At 44.1% G+C, this 20,719-nt stretch overlaps 1 protein-coding gene across 2 annotated transcripts in view; it reads right to left on the bottom strand.

Moving 5' to 3' along the window:
• Positions 1 to 20,719, bottom strand: part of LOC124143775 (TPR and ankyrin repeat-containing protein 1-like) — a 77,942-nt gene that overhangs the window by 5,588 nt on the left and 51,635 nt on the right. For both annotated transcript variants that reach the window (XM_046512863.2, XM_046512862.2), the window contains exons 19-25: positions 19,971 to 20,153; positions 15,149 to 15,245; positions 14,563 to 14,784; positions 13,002 to 13,330; positions 11,737 to 11,901; positions 10,046 to 10,277; positions 399 to 3,331 (exon numbers count right to left, since the gene is read on the bottom strand). In XM_046512863.2, the coding sequence (XP_046368819.2) occupies positions 399 to 3,331; positions 10,046 to 10,277; positions 11,737 to 11,901; positions 13,002 to 13,330; positions 14,563 to 14,784; positions 15,149 to 15,245; positions 19,971 to 20,153 (4,161 nt within the window). The remainder of the gene's footprint in view (positions 1 to 398; positions 3,332 to 10,045; positions 10,278 to 11,736; positions 11,902 to 13,001; positions 13,331 to 14,562; positions 14,785 to 15,148; positions 15,246 to 19,970; positions 20,154 to 20,719) is intronic.

Here is a 20,719-nt window from a genome sequence, read left to right as displayed (position 1 = left end):
TGAGTTATGCTCCGGAAACGAACCCAACCCTAACAGAAACCTAAGTCCATCTTGTTGCCATGGAAATGTAAAATATAAACGTTTCTAAAATTTCTAAATAGCAAAAGGCACAACTTTACCACTTAAGTGATATAAATGCAAATTTTGATGAAGAAATATTTAATGGTTTTCGAGTTCTGCTCCGGAAACGATTCAGACAGACGGACGGATGGACATGCCCTTGGCTATTTCCCCCCGCATTATATGCCAGGGGGATAAAAAACTTATGGCTATGCCTTAAAACCAAGAACATTGTTGATTTACACCCAAGATAATTCAAGAGGGTCGTTAAGTTACATCCATTTCTTCCAATGACCATATCACTTCATTACTGTATATCTGAAGGAAAATCTACTTGCCACATATTCTTTGTACTTCTCCTTGATTTCTGGACCAACTCGTTTGTAATCACTAAACAACATCACAACCTTGTCTCTCAGCTTCACCGACAGATCCCATTTGCGGCCACGAAGGACGATGTCAAGCATGTTGAGCACTTCATCCATTTGAGAAGTCAGCCGGGACACATCAAGAGCCTGGTCAGGGTAGTGCTCTGCAGTGAAGTCCTGGTCTCTCAACTTTGTCCTGGTTATAAATTTCCTCATCTCTGGGACCTTCATGGCAAAGAAGTCATCATACAGACGTCTGAATACCTCAAACTGGAATTTCGTTTGGATATGTTCAGTTGTTGTCCTGTGGGACTCCAATGGTGTAGATAATTTTCCTGGGCTCCACATTCCCCTTCCTCCGAGGCTCATTGACTTTTCAGGTGACAAAAACGAGTCTGGACTGCGTCTTCCTGTGGCCTCTTCCCCATCTGTAATCTCCTCCTCCAGGTCCTTCATGGCAAGTTCTTCCGTCTGGAAAGGCATTCCACAGACTCCACACATCTTCTCAGTCACTTCAAAAGGAGCAAATGTGTCCTTTGTATCTTGATGCAAGCACATCCTAATAAAGTTGCCAGATTCAAATCTCTCTTTGAAGGTAAGCCATCTGAAGAATCGCTGTAGTTTCTTGGCTGCTTTGTCCCTTATGAGATTCTCCTGATACTGTAAATTCTCCTCGAGTTTTCTTTGAGCCTCCTCCGGCGTGAGACCCAGTTCTTCCTCTTCCTCTTCATAGTCCAGAAGCATCTCATTTCCTGATTCCAGATTCTCTGGGTCAAATCGATGAAATCCTGGAGAGAAGCTATCCAGTCTGTGCACTTGTTTGAACTGAGCTCCCTGTCGTCTCTGGCTATCCCACTTCCAGTAGCAGGACAAAAGGAACTCTTCTTCTCTCTGCATCAGCAGGTCCCGGAGAACAGCCACGATGTCAACAATACCTCTCGACTGTTTCACTGCCTTGAGACTCCGAGTCAATCTGTTAGGAGCATCTTCTGGAAGACTCAGTTTCAAGATTGTGGACATCAGTTGACTTTCCAGCTCAACAGCGACAAACGACCCGATGTTGGTCAGAAGAACTAGTGCCAGGACAAGCAGTCTCTCAGCTTGAAGATATTGTATCTCCGCTCCTTCCTTCCTTGGTTTGAATATCAATCTTAGAAGATTCATTCTTGACCCAAAAATCACGCCTACTATCTGTAGAAAGCGATCCTTAACAATTTGAAGGTTGTCCCCCCTGTCAGATATTGTGTGAACCAACTCCTGTATTGTGTTCTCACCCTTTGTAAAAGTAGCATTTACTAATGGGATGGTAGCAAGGTATGTTGCAGGGAGAACAAACCTCATGGTGGCTGGGGAGAGTTTTGCAATGCAGAAGAAGGAAATACACACAAAGACCTCTTGCCAAAACAGGAACAGTGGCATCTTAGGGAATACAGAAAGCCTGACTCGATCACCCATAAGTTTGACAAACTTTGCATATTCCATTACAGCCTTGACTGGACTTCCTTGCAGCCACTGATGAACATCAAAGAATCTTCTTCCGATACAGACTACTGTAAAAGTGTGGTGATGGAAATCAGCCTTGAGGGCATACTTTCTGCGTTTATCCAACCATCTTGGGGTATGTTTCATCAGATCACTTTCAAGCTGCTGACAGAATTTGGAAATATCCATTTTCAAACGAAAAAGTGATGAAAAGAGTGTAGCTCTTACAAACCAGTCTGTGCTTTTAGATCTTTTTTCTAGGGTGTCAATTAAGGTTTTTTCTGAAAATTTCCAGGAGTACTCAAGGAATCTGCGAACCTGAGCTTCAACTTTTCCAAACGACAACCGGCCTAACAACTGCTTTGTCACAAAACTATTTTCAGTGAGATTCCTCAAGTGATGATGTTCTGGTATCAAGAAGTCTAACAGCCTCTCACAAGAATCAAACCTAGTTGATTCATCACTCAAGGAGTTGATTCCTCTGTACAGGTTCTTCATCTCAGACTCCAAGCCTGGAATCTTGATTCCTTTAATGTGAAGAGCTCCAGATTGAAGAATACTGTCCAGATGTACCTCCCAGAGCAGGGCCTCCAGAGCATTGAATGCCAAGCCCCTGTTGTAGTCTGTGTGTAGGTAAGGGCAGTATTCCTCGTCAGGACACACTTCTCCCTCCATGTGGGACTTACACTGGAGTCGGTGAGAGACATGGCTTCTGAGAGAATCTCTACTTGAGTTGATCCAGTTTTTCAACATGTCTACAAGGTGGAAGCTTAGCATCACACATATTCTCTTCTTTTCCTTTTCAACACATGGCTGTTTCTTCTCCTGCTTGTTGGCATAGAAGTCTGGAATAACCCTGACACATCTGGGTTTCTGCTTCGGGTAGACGATCAGAATGTTGACATCCTTCTCATGGAGCCCATAGAACTGCAAATACAACTGACACCTTGCCTTCTCCTCGGTCGATGTTGGTTTCAACAGAGCTTTCATTACATTGAACAAGGCGTCCACGCCGCGGACAACTGCCTTCATGTCGGCAAACGCTTCATCCATGGGTGACAACCGCACAACAAGATCCAAGGACTCCAGCATTCCGGCTTCATTAGCAAAGGGTTTGACGCTTTGGAAATTTTGAAAAGCTTTCTTTGCAGTTTCAAGGTCAAGTCTGATGCTAGCCAGGGCCAAACAGGTAACCCCAACACTGTCTACTTTCTTCACCGACATGTAAGCATCACGGGCGCTGGTGAGGTGTTCCAAGATTTTTGGTTGGTCAAATCCTTCCTTTGAGGACATGAGAGCCAGGGCCTGGGCATAGTGGCAGTCACCAAGCATATCCTGGTCATCTCCTTGCAGAGCAAAGTCCAACGCTTTCTCAACTTTCCCATGTTGAAGCATCATGCGGGCTGCTTCAGTTGTCTTGCCTACAAAAGATTCAGAACCATTAGTCACACAAGTGATTAGTGTGCAAACACTCAAAATGAGAAATCTAGGAATAACACATTCTGGGAATAAGTGCCAGATTTTTATATTTCTTGGTTTGAGGATATTTTAAAAATTGTTCTCAGTTCTGGTCGGCAGGTGGGAAAAAATTGAGATAAATTTAGTAAAATCTAAATATTTTTTACATTTGTATACTTATCCTGCATTACTCCTTAATGCATTCACTGCTTACTTACGACAACTAGAAGGACAGCGCTGCGAAGGTCCTGGGTGAAGAAATAAAGTTGTTGTTCTCAAGTCCCAATCAGTGGCCTTCCGTCGCTGTCCTGTGACCTTGATGACACCTAAGGTCATCTTCACATCACTGCCTGTCGCCCAAGCTCTTAGAAAAACATACTTTTGAGGTTTCTGAAGCCAAAGTGGGGAGGCAAGTCTAACGACGGGTGGGCCTTAAGCGTAGTAATGCAGGATAAGTATACAAATGTAAAAAATATTTAGATTTTACTAAATTTTTTACTTATCCTGCATTACTCCTTAATGCATCTGTATCGGACGGTTTGGAGGTGGGTAAACCTTCAGAATACAGAAACCTCAATAATTCACACCCTGCAATACGACCCCATTTGGTCGATAAACCGTGAAGCGGAAAAGTTCAGACAAAAACGCCATTACGGTAGGGTTGTTCAAAAATCAAAAACATTGAACATAGGAATTAAAGAGAAATTCCCTATACACGCTTAGTAATAAAGAAAATAATAGCTATTCAGCTAATTCTTTACTTACTGCGTCATAGAGCCGTCGCTGACAAACAAGATTGTCTAATATTCTTCCACTGGTGGCGACTGAGTGACTGCACATGGAAGTTGACTGGCTCTGTATAGGGCGAGTTCATTATTTGCGTCAGTGGTTGGCAATCCGCAGGATAACAACCAGAGGGCCAAACTTCGAACGTCTTCGACATCCTCGAGAGTCACAACGCGAAGGTTATGACTAACGAAAATATGTGTCGAATCTCCAGAAATATCCTTCCGTGATTGTTCCAAAACCACAATTGCCGTGTTGAGCCCTGGTAAGGCTGACACCTTGAGATCTTGAGGGTAATTCGCTCTCGGCGAGTTCCGTTTGATGATCTCGTAGGCCTGAAGGATTACTGCGCGTAACCATATAGATATGGTGTTTGCGATTATGCGACTAACTTCTGTCGTGGACGAACCACGCCTTGTCTTGGAGCGTCGAATGAAAACTCGAACTGCTCGCACCGAGCCCAGGAGAACTTCACCATGTACGATTCCCACAATAGTCGATATCGGTGGGATGGTGAAGAACGGTCGGGTTGGCCTGGTAGTAGATTTTAGCAATAAAATCCCAGCATAACCCTAGATGTCCCGTTCCGTGCGTCCCATGCTCAAAACGGATCCGGGTTGAGTCGATCACATGTAGTTCGCTCACCCGTACCGCCATTGCTAATGCCAAGAGAAACCATTGTTTCCTTGGTGATGTCCAAGCTCCTCACAGCGATAGCCCGTTCGCGGAGCTCTCTATACTATACCGAGAGTGTAACGAAGGTGTCACGCGCTGGGAAGGAGCTTGAAAATGAGGATGCAATGAGGGGCTCGAAGGGGGCCCTCGCAAACCTCGAAGTACCACGTTCAAGTCCCAATCAGGTGGCTGGAACTTGGCCTTCTGATCCTCAAACCTGAATGAGCATAATATGGCCTGTAGTTCCGTGACCTTAATCACACTGTGATTTTCCGGAAACGGCCAACACTAAGATAATTGCAGCCAATTACGTAGTAATGGTGCTACCTTCCAAGTGTTTTTGGGTACGCAATGTAGGAGGTATTCCTCTAGGAATTGTGACGCAATCGTAGGGTCTTGATTCTTTTCTTCCCTGTAAAAAGTCTCAAGTGATCCCCACTTGTAATCGTCGTCTCTGGGAGAGTAACGATGAATTAAAGCTATAGCTTTGCTGCCCGTGTCAAAATAACCCTTCGCACTTAAACGCCTTTTAAAGACGAACCATACGTGCAGACGTTGGGTGAGGCAATTTTCTGTTGAGGGTGGATGAGTAGGTTGGACCACTGTGAGAGGGGAAGTGAATCGTTTTAGATTTTTCCGAGCTTGACGAACTACCCTCTCGCCGGTTACCATGGTGCGACCAAAGGAGAGATCGAGATACCTTGTCTCCTTGATCCCCTGTAGCACCTTGGGAAGTAAAAGTGGTGGCAGAAGAGTTTTAGTTCTTTGCCCTTCCCAAGTGATACTGAACTCGTCCACCGCCCAAGTCTGCGGATCCGGCAACGGGGAGATATACGTCTTGAGTTGGTGGCCTAGGCAAGTAATAAACAAGTCAATGTTTGGTTGCCTGAATTCCTGAAGCAGTAACTGGAATGCTTCTGTGAGAAATTTCCACTCAGTGGGAGCCACCCTGTCTGGACGTGATAAAGTATCGGCCAGTATGTTTCTACATCCGGGGATGTGCTGAACTATGAACCTTAGTCACAGCCGATCCACTAGATGGAAGAAATCTGAATGTCCTTAGAAGTGGAGAGTGGGAGTGTGTTGTTCCCCGATTGCACAGGCACCACACCGCAGTGCTGTTGTCTGTGGATATAGCGAGTCAGGCTAACTGTAGTTGATTCTGCCAATGTGATATAGCCAGAATTAAAGCTTCCAACTCCAAGTTGTTTATGTGCCACTTCCATTGTGCGCCGGGCCATAGCCCTGAGCTTATCTGGTCTTGTAAGTGAAGACTCCACCCCTGAAAGGGGACGTCCACAAACAGGTGTGTATTCGGGGAAAACCCGATGAACAGACTCCGCAGACATTCAGCGCCACAAATTGAGGCAAGGCTCTAGCTAAGTTGGTAGAGTGATGGCCTTGAGTGGATCCTGACTCCTGATGTAAGGGTTCAGGAAAAAATTGAATTGGTCGCTGTTGTAAGCGGCCCATGCTAGTTAACTCCTGTGCCGAGGTGATTAACCCTAGCAACACTTGCCACTGGCGAAGTGTGTGTGGTTGGTGTAGAGTAGATGACAAAAGAAGTAGAAACTTGTGCCATCTGTCCCTCGGTACAGATAGGATATCCTGGTCTGTCTTAAACAGGTCTCCTATGAACTGAAGTCAATAGGAAGGAGAATACTCCCGACTTCGCCTCGTTGATTGTCTATCCCAGTTATTGACATGTGTTGATGATACAGTAGATCGCCCTCCATCTACGACTCGAACCAAGTGTTCGTCACGTGTAGATAGTTATTGGCTTCATTACTCCTGTAAATAGCCATAAGTGTCACTGACATGTCAAATGGGAAATACTACCATTGGTAGTGAACCCCAATGAACTGGACCTGAAAAGTCTACGGTTGGGATGGATAGTCGAGACTAATGAAGAATCAAACGTTCGTTGAACACAGAGATTGTGGATCATTCTCATCTTGTCTGGGTCCTTCATGAGTACCAGGTAGGTGTGAGGATAAAACCCCGGAGTAAAGACTGGGTTGTGAACCCACTCTACAGCTCTTCTTACCAACAGTATGTCTATGTTGGATTTTCCCAATCAAACTGTGGTCAACGGTGGGGTTAACTCTACCCTTATACGGACACCATGATATAGTGCGATAAGTACGAAATCTTCCTTGAGAGTTGTCTCTGCCACTCCCTTTCTCAGTAAGGGAATGCTGGTCTTCCCTGAGAAACGCGCGTCTAGGCTTATAATTCCCTGACTTGGACTTTCCAAGCTTTTTGGGAACTTGACGTGCGTGTCTGCGATCTGTTCGTTGAACAGGGGAGTAGATGATCAAGGTTGACGTAATAGACTGCCCTTGAAACCAGCATCTCAGTTGGAAACGCTATGAAGTCTTGGGTGTAACGGTAATCACCGTCAGAACGGTCTCAAGATGAATTTTCCAGTGGTCAAACTGACGCTGTAGGAAAAACACCATAGTTTGGAAGTGATCTAATCAGATAGGGTTATCCTCTAATAGATTCTGATCCACTGCAAACATTGACGATATTGGTCGCTTAAATCACGGAGCAAATGTGAGTTTTGGAGGAGGCTTCCTCCAATGACCTCGTGGTGTCCCTCTTATTTACCCTGTTATCAGGGGAGGGCGTTACTGACACGAGATGGTCTGCTTCCCAATCGGGTACATGTGCTAAGCTGATCATGTGCCGGTTACGTAACCGAGTACACTGTAAGCCTTGGGCTAACGTCATTGTAGAGACCTTGATTGATACGCAGACGCTGCGCTCAGCGCAGGTCTGGAATGTTGGAACAGCGCTAAGCTGATCGTGCGACGTTTGCGTAATAGGAGCGCTTTGGGTAGCAGTCAGACGCTGCGCTCGGCGCAGGTCTATGCTGGATATGTTGGAACAGCGCTAAGCTGATCGTGCGTCACTGGCGTGATAGGAGCGCTTGGGTATCAGTCAGACGCTGCGCTCGGCGCAGGTCTATGCTGGATATGTTGGAACAGCGCTAAGCTGATCGTGCGCCGCTTGCGTAATAGAAGTGCTTGGGTTGTAGTCAAGTGCTGCGCTCGGCGCAGATAAATCAGACACAAAGCTCAAAAGTATTGACTGGATCAAGGCTTGCGTCTAATCTACCCCCATCATAGCATCTCGATACGCTGGTGCTGGTGCTGTCGCCGACGTCACAGATTATCATACATGTATCTGGAAGTGTCCGGCGGCTGAAAAAATAGGAGCAGTTACGATACTCACAAAATCCTCCGGTATTGTTGATTTCGGTGGATGGTGTACTTCTGCAATCACAGTCGTCATAATACCTGCCGATAATAACGGTTGGGTGGTAATGACAGAACCATGTCATTCGCTATTCTGCGATAGTGACATTCCTCTCGTCTCACGATGGAATAACTGCAAAATATGATTGTGAGTAATCTGCTTTTATATAGTAAACTCGTTGGATTAGAGATTTACATAAAAATTACATTTTGAATTTTGGCGAGCACATCTACGTGCATGCCTATGACCGTGGATAAAGAGCTTTGGGCGATTATTCCACGACAATATGTACACCGAGCAAACATAATTATGTTACGCAATTAAACCATTGAAGAAATGGTACTGGAAGAATGCCGTAGAATTGAACAGTAATCTATCGGCAAAAATACGAATTGCAAGGGTATACAATATTTTTATATACGCAATTCAATGTAAACCAATGCTATTTACATTTAGAGATTGGAGAGCACATCCGCGCGCAAACCAACCAATCGTGGATGATAATCTTGTAAGTTTTTTTCCATGACAATTAGTAAAATGCTCAAAGGTATGTTACGCAATGAAACCCTTGTTGATGAGATAATACTGGAAGAGTGCCGAAGAATTTGAACACTAATCTATCGGCAAATTTATGAGTTGCAAGGATATACAATATTTTTGTATGCGCAACCCAATGTAAACCAAGGGTATTTATATTTTCATTTAGGGTTTGGAGAGCACATCTGCGCGCAAACCAAACAACGTGGATGATAATCTTTGTAAGATTTTTCCCACGACAATTAATACCACGCTCAATCATAAGTTACACAATTACATATATATATGTATATTCAATGTCTGTACATATAGAGTAGGGAAAGGGCCACCTAAGTTGGATAACTTTTGCCCAATCCCGTTGACCATATATGTCAATAAAATATGTTTAAAACAAACACAATTACGCCATTGTTGATGAGGCGGTACTGGAAGAATGCCATAGAATTGAACAATAATCTATCGGCAAAAACTACGAGTTGCAAGAGTATACAATAGTTCATATACGCAACTCAATGTAAAACCAAAAATACCAACAAAAAACTATTTAATCGCATAAACATAGGTACGCAATAAAAGAATTGTTGATGAAGCGGAACTGGAAGAAAGCCGTAGATTTGATATTAATCTATCGGCAACCATATTTTTAACGAGTTGAAAAAGTATACAATAATTTTAGTATACGCAACTCACTGTTACGCCAAAGCTAGTAATATTTAAGAACATAAGAATATGTTATACATACGTAGCTGAGAATTGTAAACAATATGACTACCTTGGCAGGCAAACGATTGTAACACAATTCAAAATGGCGGCGAACAACAATATTTTGGCGGGAAAAAAGACAAGCGTCTTTTCACGCCTAATTAATTCACATAAAACTACACAACATGGTGAAAGTAATATGAAAAGAATACACCACCCATCGCAGATCAATTTTTAAGATTGTAGACAAACTGAAGGTCTAAAATTAATCCAAAAGGAGAGCTCCGCTTGGACACGTCCTAGCTATGCTGCGACAAGCAGTGATGTGAAGATGACCTTAGGTGTCATCAAGGTCACAGGACAGCGACGGAAGGCCACTGATTGGGACTTGAGAACAACAACTTTATTTCTTCACCCAGGACCTTCGCAGCGCTGTCCTTCTAGTTGTCGTAAGTAAGCAGTGAATGCATTAAGGAGTAATGCAGGATAAGTAAAAAATTTAAAAAATAAACACACATTCCAGTTTTTGTATTTCTGAAAAAATTATCTATATTCCCATCTGCAGTGGATACATACATACCTATGCATTCATTTTGCTTGCATGATAAGAAAGAAGCTCAGAAAGAGGAGTCAGAATGACTTAGAAAAACTCAGAAAGAGGATAATTTCTAATGTAATGAGGTTTAACGGAATGAAGCAAAGAAATAACCTACATTCCTGCACGAGGATTGTAGCAGCTTGCTCCACATAGGATCGCTTCTTGAGGAAGACAAGTCTGTCTTCAACGCGGGGCAAGCGCTCCAGCGCCTCCACCATCTTGGCTTCATTCTTGTACCTGTGGTAGAAGTTGGCCGCCTTGTAGCTGAGTCTGGCCACAGTGAAGCTGATGCCAGGCTTGTTGAGGAGGAGCACACGTGGGACCTCCTTCCCTTTCCTCTCCAGCTCCTGTGGTAAACAAGATAACATCGATTTTGTTCATATTTCCACGAATAATAGTGAGTGAGTGAGTATGGTTTTACGCCGCTTTTAGCAATATTCCAGCAATATCACGGCGGGGGACACCACAAATGGGCTTCACACATTGTACCCATGTCGGGAATCGAACCCGGGTCTTCGGCGTAACGAGCGAACGCTTTAACCACTAGGCTACCTGACCACCCCCCACGAATAATATATATTGGTTGTCACTTGAATTCCTGTGTGTACATCTGACATAGTGAGGTGTGAGTGAATCAGGCTTAACACCACTTTGAACAGAATTCCAGTCATAGCACGGCATTTCAGCTGAACTATTAACAGACCGCCATCATATTGCTGAGTGAGTTTTAAACAACAAACAAAACAAAACCTAACACATAATGTGGGAGGAAAGCCTGACAGGATGATGGTTAAGATGTCTGATCACTTTTGCGACCTCTATGAGCGCGGGAATGGTGCTGACAAGTATAACTGATAAAGATGGGGAAGATAAGCTTTGCCGATATTTCTTACGAGTGCTACCTCTGCACCAAAAGGTATCTTAACTTGATAATGAACATGTTTGGGAAACCTCTCACAACTCTATTTAGAATGAGTTAATATTGTTTCAAGCCTCTGTTAGCACTATTCCACCTATGTCACAAAGATATAAATAGTCGTGTTTGGGCCTGGCAAAGAAGTGGCTAATATTTGTTTGTTTGTGGTTTAATGCCGCTCTCAGCAATAATCCAGCTATATGTCGGTGATCTTTAAATAATCGAGTCTGGACCAGACAATCCAGTGATTTACATGCATCAACCAAGTCGGTGAGCCTGACCACCCTATCCCCTCTTACGACAAGCATAGTCGCCTTTTACGGCAAGCATGGGTTGTGGAAGACCTATTCTAACCCAGATCTTCACGGGTCTCATCAGTGAATGAGATCGAATATAACCGTTATTTCAGTTCCATAAGGGTATGTTAGATTAACCTTAGTGTTAGTAATTATTAGACGTATATAACTTGGATGATTCCGGCACTCCTCTGGATAGTAATTTGCCGTGCCTGGCCGACTGGGCCTCCAGTGCCCCCACGCTGTTACCAAACATTTTGACACAAGCGTAGTCGCTGTAACGGCAAACATGGGTTGCTGAAGATCTATTCTACCCCCGATCTTAACGAGCAATGATCCATGCTGTCAGATAATGTTTCATCCACATCACACATAATAACCATCTGAGCCTCATGCTAGTATGCTCTTATTGCAAGTCTTGGATTCTGGGGGCATATGCTGGAATGCCTAAGCAAGGACAAAAATTTATGTTTTGAAATGGATAAATAAAAATGTGGAACACAATTGTTTGTGCTATAAGGTATGAATGAAATATTTCTATAAACAATATAGTTGTTTCTGATCTGGAGTCATCATTCAACATAAGTGACTTACACTGACAACCAGTTTGTGTCTCTCAAGGCAGTCAATGGCTTGGTCATACAGCTCCTCGTTGTCAAGAACCTCTATAGCTTTGTGGTAGTTACCAAGCTGTTCGTAGCATCGACTTGCATCAACATGCTTCTTGCATCTTCGGAACATCTTTGCAGCATCAACCAACTGGAGGGAAAGAAAACAGATCAGATTTGAAGAATTTGAAGAATTTCAGCAATCGTAAGATTTCATAATATTCACTTACCTATTTCTTCAGAAGATTATTCTAAAAAGAATCTTAAATATTATCTGGTATCATCCATCTCCCAATAACAGTGGCTTTCTGCTCAGTAACACCCATTTTCGAAGCTTTCTATGAGCAACACGTGACGAATCGTTCGCTCTCTGGATCATTAGAAAGCTTATGACATCAATAATACGAAAGAGTAACCTCCCCTTGTGTATTTTATTGGCTGTACCAAGCAAATCTATTGGATAGAAATTAGTTTCTAATGACACTTTCTTGCCGAAATCTGCCAAAAGGATTGTGATTGGTCGAATTCAAGCACATGACCTAAGGCAACCAATCAAATTACAGCAATCGATACAGTCCTTGTGAATGATAAATTTCAGATTTAAACAAAAGGTTTATGTTAAATCATATTATTCTGAAAGTTATATTCTATAAAGCAGGAAATAGCAACCTATATTAAAAATATGGAACTTCCTGGATGCATCTGCACGTGCAAGGTTACAAGCTGTGACAAAGATTTCTTAGGCATATATTTTGGCATTAAACACCGTGTCCGAGCATAAAAGTTAAGGCGACAAAACCTGAGATGTCATTTGACTTGCATTACACCAGATCGCATGAAAAGATGGAAATAATAACCTAGATGTAAGTTTGACAACTTTTGGATATATTATTGTTGATTTTATTTATTACTATTATTATTATTTATTTAATTTATTTAATTTATTTAGAGATTTGTTTAAAACGTCTTCTCTTTGACGCGTCAATATGGACTCGTTGTCGGAGCATGTGTCAGAGATTTTGTTTTTTCCAGGAAATAGTGAAAACAATTTTATCTATCGCTAAAATATGATTGATTGAAATGAAATACTTATTTCAGATATTGTGAAAAGTGAGAGATTTTATAAATGAATGATATGACAGGTAAGGTTAATAAAATTACAGACTATTTTGACATGGCTACGTCTTGGCCGATGTACCAGCCTGCAGTGTTGAAAAAGTTAATAATATATTGAGCAAGGAGTGAACATACCTGTCCACATTTCTCAAACACGGTAGCTGCGAGCTCATATTCCCTAGCATTCTGCAGGCAGAGGGCAGCCTTGTTGTCATGGCCACTTTCCAGGAACTTCTCAGCAGCGAAGACAAACTCCTCCTTCATCTTCTTCGGGTTGTCCTTCATCCTGGAAGCTTTCAAAGCTTGGTTGTGAGCCTGGGCTATCTTCTCCTTCGTCTCATTGTCTCCCATCCTGTAGCACTTGGCGGCCACCTCGTAGAGACACCGGCCCATCATCTCATCACCACGTTTCACCCAATCCTCGGGGGTGGACTTCTCAGCAAACATTGTCTCCTCCATACCAGCTGCAACAATTAACACAATCATAATTATGGAGTAATGGTGCCCTGCAACCATGGAGTACAGGGGACCAACAACCTCTTCCAAACCAGCTGCAACAATTAACACAACCATAAGAGTAACAAGAACCTAAATGCTATGTGTCATCTCAGAGAGACATCAAAATTAGATATAAATTGTTGACTAATATCTAAAATCAATTGTTCAAATTTCATTATCACAACTTTCACAAGGAGGTTTTTATGGTCAACTTAAACTTTAAAAGCTGCAGGCCCTGACTGTTCTTCAGGCCCTTACTTACAAAAACTACAGCTTATTGTGACAAAAAACAACAATATAAATTTACAGCAGGCCATAAGGACCCATCCAAATTTGAAACTGCGGGCCCGACACAAGTTCTACATGCCACGGGCCTACGGGCAGGCGCTTATTTCGAACACTGCAGACCCAGTCAAATAAAAACCATGAAATAGCTTGCTTGTTTATTAGTTTGCTGTTTAACCATGCACTCGGAGAAATTCCAGCTTAATGACGACGGTCTGTAAATAATCAAGTCCAAACAAGACAGTCCAGTAAGTGACATCATGAGCATTGATCTACTCAATCAGGATACCATGAAAGCATCAACCAAGTCAGCGAGTCTCACCACCCAATCCCGTTAATGACGACTGTCTGTAAATAATCAAGTCCAAACAAGACAATCCAGTAAGTGACATCATGAGCATTGATCTACTCAATCAGGATACCATGAAAGCATCAACCACGTCAGCGAGTCTCACCAACCGATCCCGTTAATGACGACTGTCTGTAAATAATCAAGTCCAAACAAGACAATCCAGTAAGTGACATCATGAGCATTGATCTACTCAATCAGGATACCATGAAAGCATCAACCAAGTCAGCGAGTCTCACCAACCGATCCCGTTAATGACGACTGTCTGTAAATAATCAAGTCCAAACAAGACAATCCAGTAAGTGACATCATGAGCATTGATCTACTCAATCAGGATACCATGAAAGCATCAACCAAGTCAGCGAATCTCACCAACCGATCCTGTTAGTCTTCCAACAAGAACAGGATTATTGAAGACCAATTCTAACCCAGATCTACATGGGGGATATCTTGCTTGACTTATTATGGGTTATGTATTCATATATAATCTGCACAGGCACAGTACAAGATTGATGGTAAACTTCGGCAAATCAATCAATATTTATTAGATTATAATAATCTCACCAGCAGCATTCATCTCTGCATCCGTGATACATCTGACCAGCTTCCTTGCCTTGAAGTATTCAAACATGGGGGCCCGCCTCTCCTCATCCTCATCAAAGATCCACACATTGACCCGTGCTCTAGTCAAGGCTGTGTACAGATGCTTCAGTTCAGAGTTTAGGACCTTGTGCTGGTTGGGGTCAAAGTTCAAAGGGCGAGGCCTCTTTGGCTTCTTTAAGATTTCTGCAAAAATAAGTAATTACCCAGACATTTGAAAACCAAAGTGATCAAGCCAACTTTTGTCAAACCAAGTCATATCACTGCAGCCTATAAATAATCTAGTATGGACCCGAAATATCAGTGACTGAAAAACGTGTAAGCCGTTTGGGCATCATGACACGCACACAGCCATCTTACCGAGTCGGACCACTTTTCCACTGTTTGGTAACTCATAATAGGGACCTTTTCTGCCCCGAGATCTGCCAAGACTCCATATATGTAAGTTATTACTGTACTCTTATCTTATGGCTGTATGGTGTGGACGTACAATTACATTTGGAGGGAGTCTTAAATGCAGTGCTAACCAGCGACATACAAAAATACAAACCTTCGTCAATGATGACTAGATTTTCTGTTCTTTCATCTTCCTGGCCCTTTGCAATTTGTTCCAAGAATGATGTAACAACTCTCCATTCTTTCATCGCCTGTATTCAAATAATAATCTATATTCCGGTGTAATGGGTTTCTGGACGCTTAAGAAACATTCGTAGTTTATATATAAGACAACTTTCTCTACAAAAGAAGCCATCATATCAGTAATTACAATGTCTGTTGGATGCTACATCCTGTTATAGTGCGAATAATCACGATAAACGTGGCCGTCCAAAAATGTATGATGTCTGAAAACTTATAACCCGACGATACATATACACAGAAGAATCATACTTGTGATCCATCAATAACAAAACTGTTTGTTAGATGTTTAATGCTATTATAACTGAGAAATGGCTGTCTACAACAACCAACCAATTGTAACCGTTATATTTATCAAAGCATTTTTCGATCATGTACATAATCCAGTAGTATGAAACTTTTACAAACCTGTAGAGGTTATGAATGCTCTGATGAAATCCTCCTTGGGGCACTTATTGCATTTTCCTGGCTCAAGAAAATCTACATGACATAGTTGTAACCATTTTCCTTAATAAAAAATGTTACCACACAAAAAACTTCGTTTATGTATGATATACGTCCACCCTTATGGTGCCTCACCCTCCACGGAGTGTCACGCCAAGGGGAGCAACTCTCACCTAAATCACTTTCCATATGTCTAATGCTGACGGAATGCGGGGAGGTGGGTGGCCGTGCCCCAAGGAGGATTTCATCAGAGAATTCATAACCTCTACAGGTTTGTAAAATTCTCTTTCAGATTAAATCCTCCTTGGGGCACTTATTGCATCCAGATAGACTCTTAAAGATAATCTAGGAAGTGGCATCCGTCAGCAACAAGCGTGCATAAATACATCGTATTTTGATTATTTCAATGAATAAACAAGAGTTCAATAAATGGAACCAACCTTATCGGGAGGGACCACCGTCGAAAGGCGGGGGCTGGAGACAGGGCGTGGTCGACCATACACAATAAAAGGGCCATTCTTTGAGAACTCGAGACACACACACACACACACACACACACACACACACACACACACTTTTTTGAACAAGTGATATGGGGGTGCAGATCACGAGAGACTATAAACCTGCGCAGAGCTAGGCCAGAGGGTCCCCGGGAATCGAAGGAGTGCATGTGCAAATACGATGATTATCGAGTAGTAATGGCTGGTATTGTTATCGACCGTAGAAGATATAATCCGGACCGTTACTGAGCAGTTTTATAACCGGTCCGGGCAGTCTAAAATCTCGAAAGCTCAATCGGCTAGAGATGCAGAACTTTGCCCAGTTCGGAGAACTGACTGACCAAACCGAGCACGCTCGCTTGAGTGTTTGTCGAGTTGGTAATGTTTGATAAACATGCTTGGCTGGCTCCAAATAGCCGCGGAGCAGATCTCCTCAATGGGCAGAGCCGGGGCGTACGCTTGAGATAAACAGGTAGCACCCTGATAACGTGTGAGTCGCACCATAGGAGGAACTGCCACGTCTCTTGGGAGAAGCGACGGAGACACCGTTCCCCCCTGCTTCCGGATGTAAGTCATCGCCGTTTGGTTGTCCATCTCGAGACGCACCACTTGGCCACGAAGCAGATCCAGGAAGCGTTGGAACACCATCCTGACCGCTCTCAGTTCTAGCACATTGATATGCAGTTTGATCTCCTGCTGGGACCATAGTCCCGAGGCAGTGTGACCGTTCAGAACCCCTCCCCAGCCGGAGAGTGACGCGTCTGTTTGAACTGTGAGAGACGGAACGGGAGTGTCGAGGGGGAGCCCCCGGGACAGATTCCCGACCTCGGTCCACAACTGAAGGTGTGCATTGAGCCACTGCGCAGTCTCGAGAACAGTCTCGAGCTCTTCCGAGTTCACCCAAAGTCGACGGAGCGCTTGTTGAATGGGTCTCATTCTCAAGCGCGCCCGCCAAACCACATCCACTGTCGCCGCCATGTTGCCCAGTAACTGGAGCCATGTACAAGCAGTGTGACTTGCAGACAGAAGGAACTGGGAAGTAACACTTCTGACCTTGGTAATGCGATCTTGTGACAGAGATACAAGTCCGCTCACCGTGTTGAAATTCGCCCCTAGGAAGACTAGATTCTGAGTAGGGCTCAGAACTGACTTCTTGAGATTGACTATCCAACCTAGAGTGATCAGAATGTCTATCACGTCTTGTGTAGCTATCTGACTCAGGGATTGCGATAGAGCTCTTAGTAACCAGTCGTCGAGGTACGGATTGTAGAAGCGACCTTTTGATCTGGCCACTTGGGCGGGAATCAACATCAGCTTGGTGAACACCCGTGGAGATCCCAAATGGTAGAACCCTGAACTGATAACACCTCCCGTCCAAAGAAAACCTCAGGTATTTCTTGAACTCGGGGTGTACGTGGAGATAGGCGTCTTTTAGGTCTATTGACGTTAGCCATTCTCCTGTCTCGACAGCTGAGATCACCGAGCGCAGTGTCTCCATCCTGAAGGACGGTACCTCTATAAGTTTGTTCAGCCTTCTCAGATTGAGAATAGGCCTGAACCCCCGTCTTTTTTTGGTGACTAGGAAATATGTCGAGTAGAAGCCCTCGCTTTCCTGTCCCACGGGAACCGGTTCGATCGCAGCCTTCATAAGAAGTGTGTCGAACTCGGCACGGAGGAATTCCGCCTTCTCTTGGGTAGCAGGCACCGGAGTGTGCTTTATCCCGGAGAAGGGGGGCGGATGATGTTTCCACCGAGGCAAATGGCCATCCCTTAGAGTGGACAGGGTCCAGGGATTGGATGTGACTGTCTCCCATTCCTTCAGGAATAGAGCCAGTCGGCCGCTACAGGGACATCCGGCTTGAGGCAGTGGACCCCGGCTGTCGGCAGTTCGATAACATGCAACCGACAACACCCGACAACAGAGGGTTGATGACTTCATGCACCAGTGAGGACAGAATACGGAGCCGCACCTGGGGCGCCTTGCTCAGAGCCGACTGGGGCATGGGCGCAGCCACCTGAGGCAGTAACTGGACAATCTTGTCCCGTACATGCCTCAAAGAGGAAGCAAAGGAAAATGTTCCCGAGGTCTCCCCCCTCCTCCATCCACTCCTCCTCTCTCGATTCCGAGCCGAAATTAATCGACTCTTCCCCGAGAGAAGAGGCAGACGAAGTCGGAAGGGGGACGCCCGAAGGCCTGGGCCTTCGCATCCCCAGGCTGCACCCGGCCCGAAACCGAGTCTCGGTCCCGAGGTGCCGGGGGTTCATGGGAACCCACCTGGCTCTGGGCTAGGAATCCGCTAGAGGAAGCCTCGGCCTCGGAGGAGGCGTCTGGCTCCGCTAGGGAGAACTGTGCGTCAGTAGTGAACGGGCCAGCGCCCGCCACCCCTCCGCTGGGGAACGACCTCGAGCCGGCGCCGAAGCCTGGTCTGAGATTGTCCCCGAGACCAAGTGGCCTGCCTCGGCCGACGCCGGGCATATCACGAGGTCTCGAAGCCGCGTCCGGCGGCAACAACGGGGAAGGCTCGGTCCACATCTCCTCTCGGAGCTGAGACTTTACCTCCTCCATCATCGACGCCATCTGCGACCTCAACAAGGCAGAGATGTCCGCCAAAGACGGTGCAGGAGAGGGTGCAGTGATTGTTACAGGGACCCTAGAGCCTTCTCCCCCAGCCCCCGGAGAGGGAGCGGAGGAGACAGTCTCTGCTTTTTTACCCTTTCTTGATTTTTTAAATTGGGGGGGGGACAGTCTTTGCCGATCTAATATCCACCCCCGCCTTCAAGAGACCCTTAAAGTGTAAGAGATCCACTTGTCTCTTTTTCTGAGCCCGGGGGGTGAAAGCAATACAGATCGGGCATGACCCATCGTCATGCCCGTCTTCCGCCAAACACTTGAGGCAAGTATCATGCCTGTCTTGGGGGGGAATGGATGCCGAACACCCCGTACACAGTTTGAAGGTCTTGATAAAAGACCGTAATTTCTGAGTTGGGCGGGAAGGGTAATAAATTGTATCAGTGCGATTGAAAGATCGGAAAGATACGTGCATAAATTGTGAAACTAGAAGCAAAGGCGTAATTTAGAATGCGATTGGTAACGCGATACTAATAGCCAATGTCATAGTATAATTATAACACCAAAGTGGGCGTGTTACGCGCGAAGGTGTAAAAAACCCGTAAAAAAAGGTAAGTGTAATTTAAATATAATTAACACACCACCTTGGGTTTATTAAAGGAAAAGATTGTAGGCCAAAGCCTGATGATATAATATTAAAAAACCCAAGCCGTTTTTAATGGCCCTGGTGTTACATGTATCATACGTGGCACTACAATATGGACGCCACGACGGCCTTTGTTTCAAAGGTATCGTACACGTGTCACATAATTACAACTCTATAACTTTACAATGCGAGGTATTATGCCTTTGCATGAAAGAAATGTACCATACATACAGTTTGTCTGCCATGGTTCTTGTACGAACGATGATTATCTTGTACTTTTGTTAGTCTTGAAAAAAACAGGCACGTCTGTCTTTGTCAGATGACATAAGGAAAGTGATTTGGGTGAGAGTTGCTTCCCTTGGCGTGACGCGCTGTGGAGGGTGAGGCACTATAAGGGTGGACGTATATCATACAAAAACGAAGTTTTTTGTGTGGTAACATTTTTTATTAAGGAAAATGGTTACAACTATGTCATGTAGATTTTCTTGAGCCAGGAAAATGCAATAAGTGCCCCAAGGAGGATTTAATCTGAAAGAGAATATTGCCTTGGGTGGCAGCATTAGTCCACGTCACCTACCTGAGAGTCCTTGAAGAAGTTGTACAGCAGGACGTCATCAAACTCCAGCCCCTTTGCCTCGTAGATGGTGAGTACGATGCCGTGGCTCAGCTCCTCCGGCATGTTGTTCTTCACAGAGTCATTCACTACCAGGATAGCCTGGTGGGCTCCGAACTCAATGTGCGATGTCTTTCTCTTGTTGCCCTTTAATTTAGATGCAACAATTTTATCAACTTAATCAGGTAAAGTTGATGCCTTTAACTATTTGAAGCTCCACAAACAGTTAACGTTTGAAACAGATGACAAATCCCCCGGCTTCCACAATAGCAAAAGGCACCACATTAGCCCCTGTCAATACATGTAGCAAGTTCAGATGAAATTTTGTTCACAGTTTTCAAGTTATGCTCCCGAAACGAAATACCGACGGACGGACAGACCGACCGACCAGATGATGGCTATCCCCCCACATTATATGCTGGGGTGGAAAAATAACATAATCACACACACAGTAAATTATTATAGGGATATCAACAAATGACCTTTAAAACTTGGGTAGTAAAATCTATCAATATTTGTTAGGAGAGAACTGTTACTGGAGAACTGTGTTTATGAACTTTGAATATTCATGCGTTTGTGTTAATGAAAACATAGAACAATCGCTATTTGCTTCGCGGATATTAGACATCATTAAAATAGAAAAAAAGATGGAATAGACCATGTGAGAAGTTTTCTTGACAGTCTTTTGTCACAATTCATTCAGATTCAAAGGC

The sequence above is a fragment of the Haliotis rufescens genome, unplaced genomic scaffold (genome assembly GCF_023055435.1).
Source record: "Haliotis rufescens isolate VD_foot unplaced genomic scaffold, xgHalRufe1.0.p SCAF_1, whole genome shotgun sequence".
NCBI lineage: Eukaryota > Metazoa > Mollusca > Gastropoda > Lepetellida > Haliotidae > Haliotis > Haliotis rufescens.
Note: the sequence above shows the minus strand (reverse complement) of the source record. Positions and strands in the feature narration are given on the sequence as shown.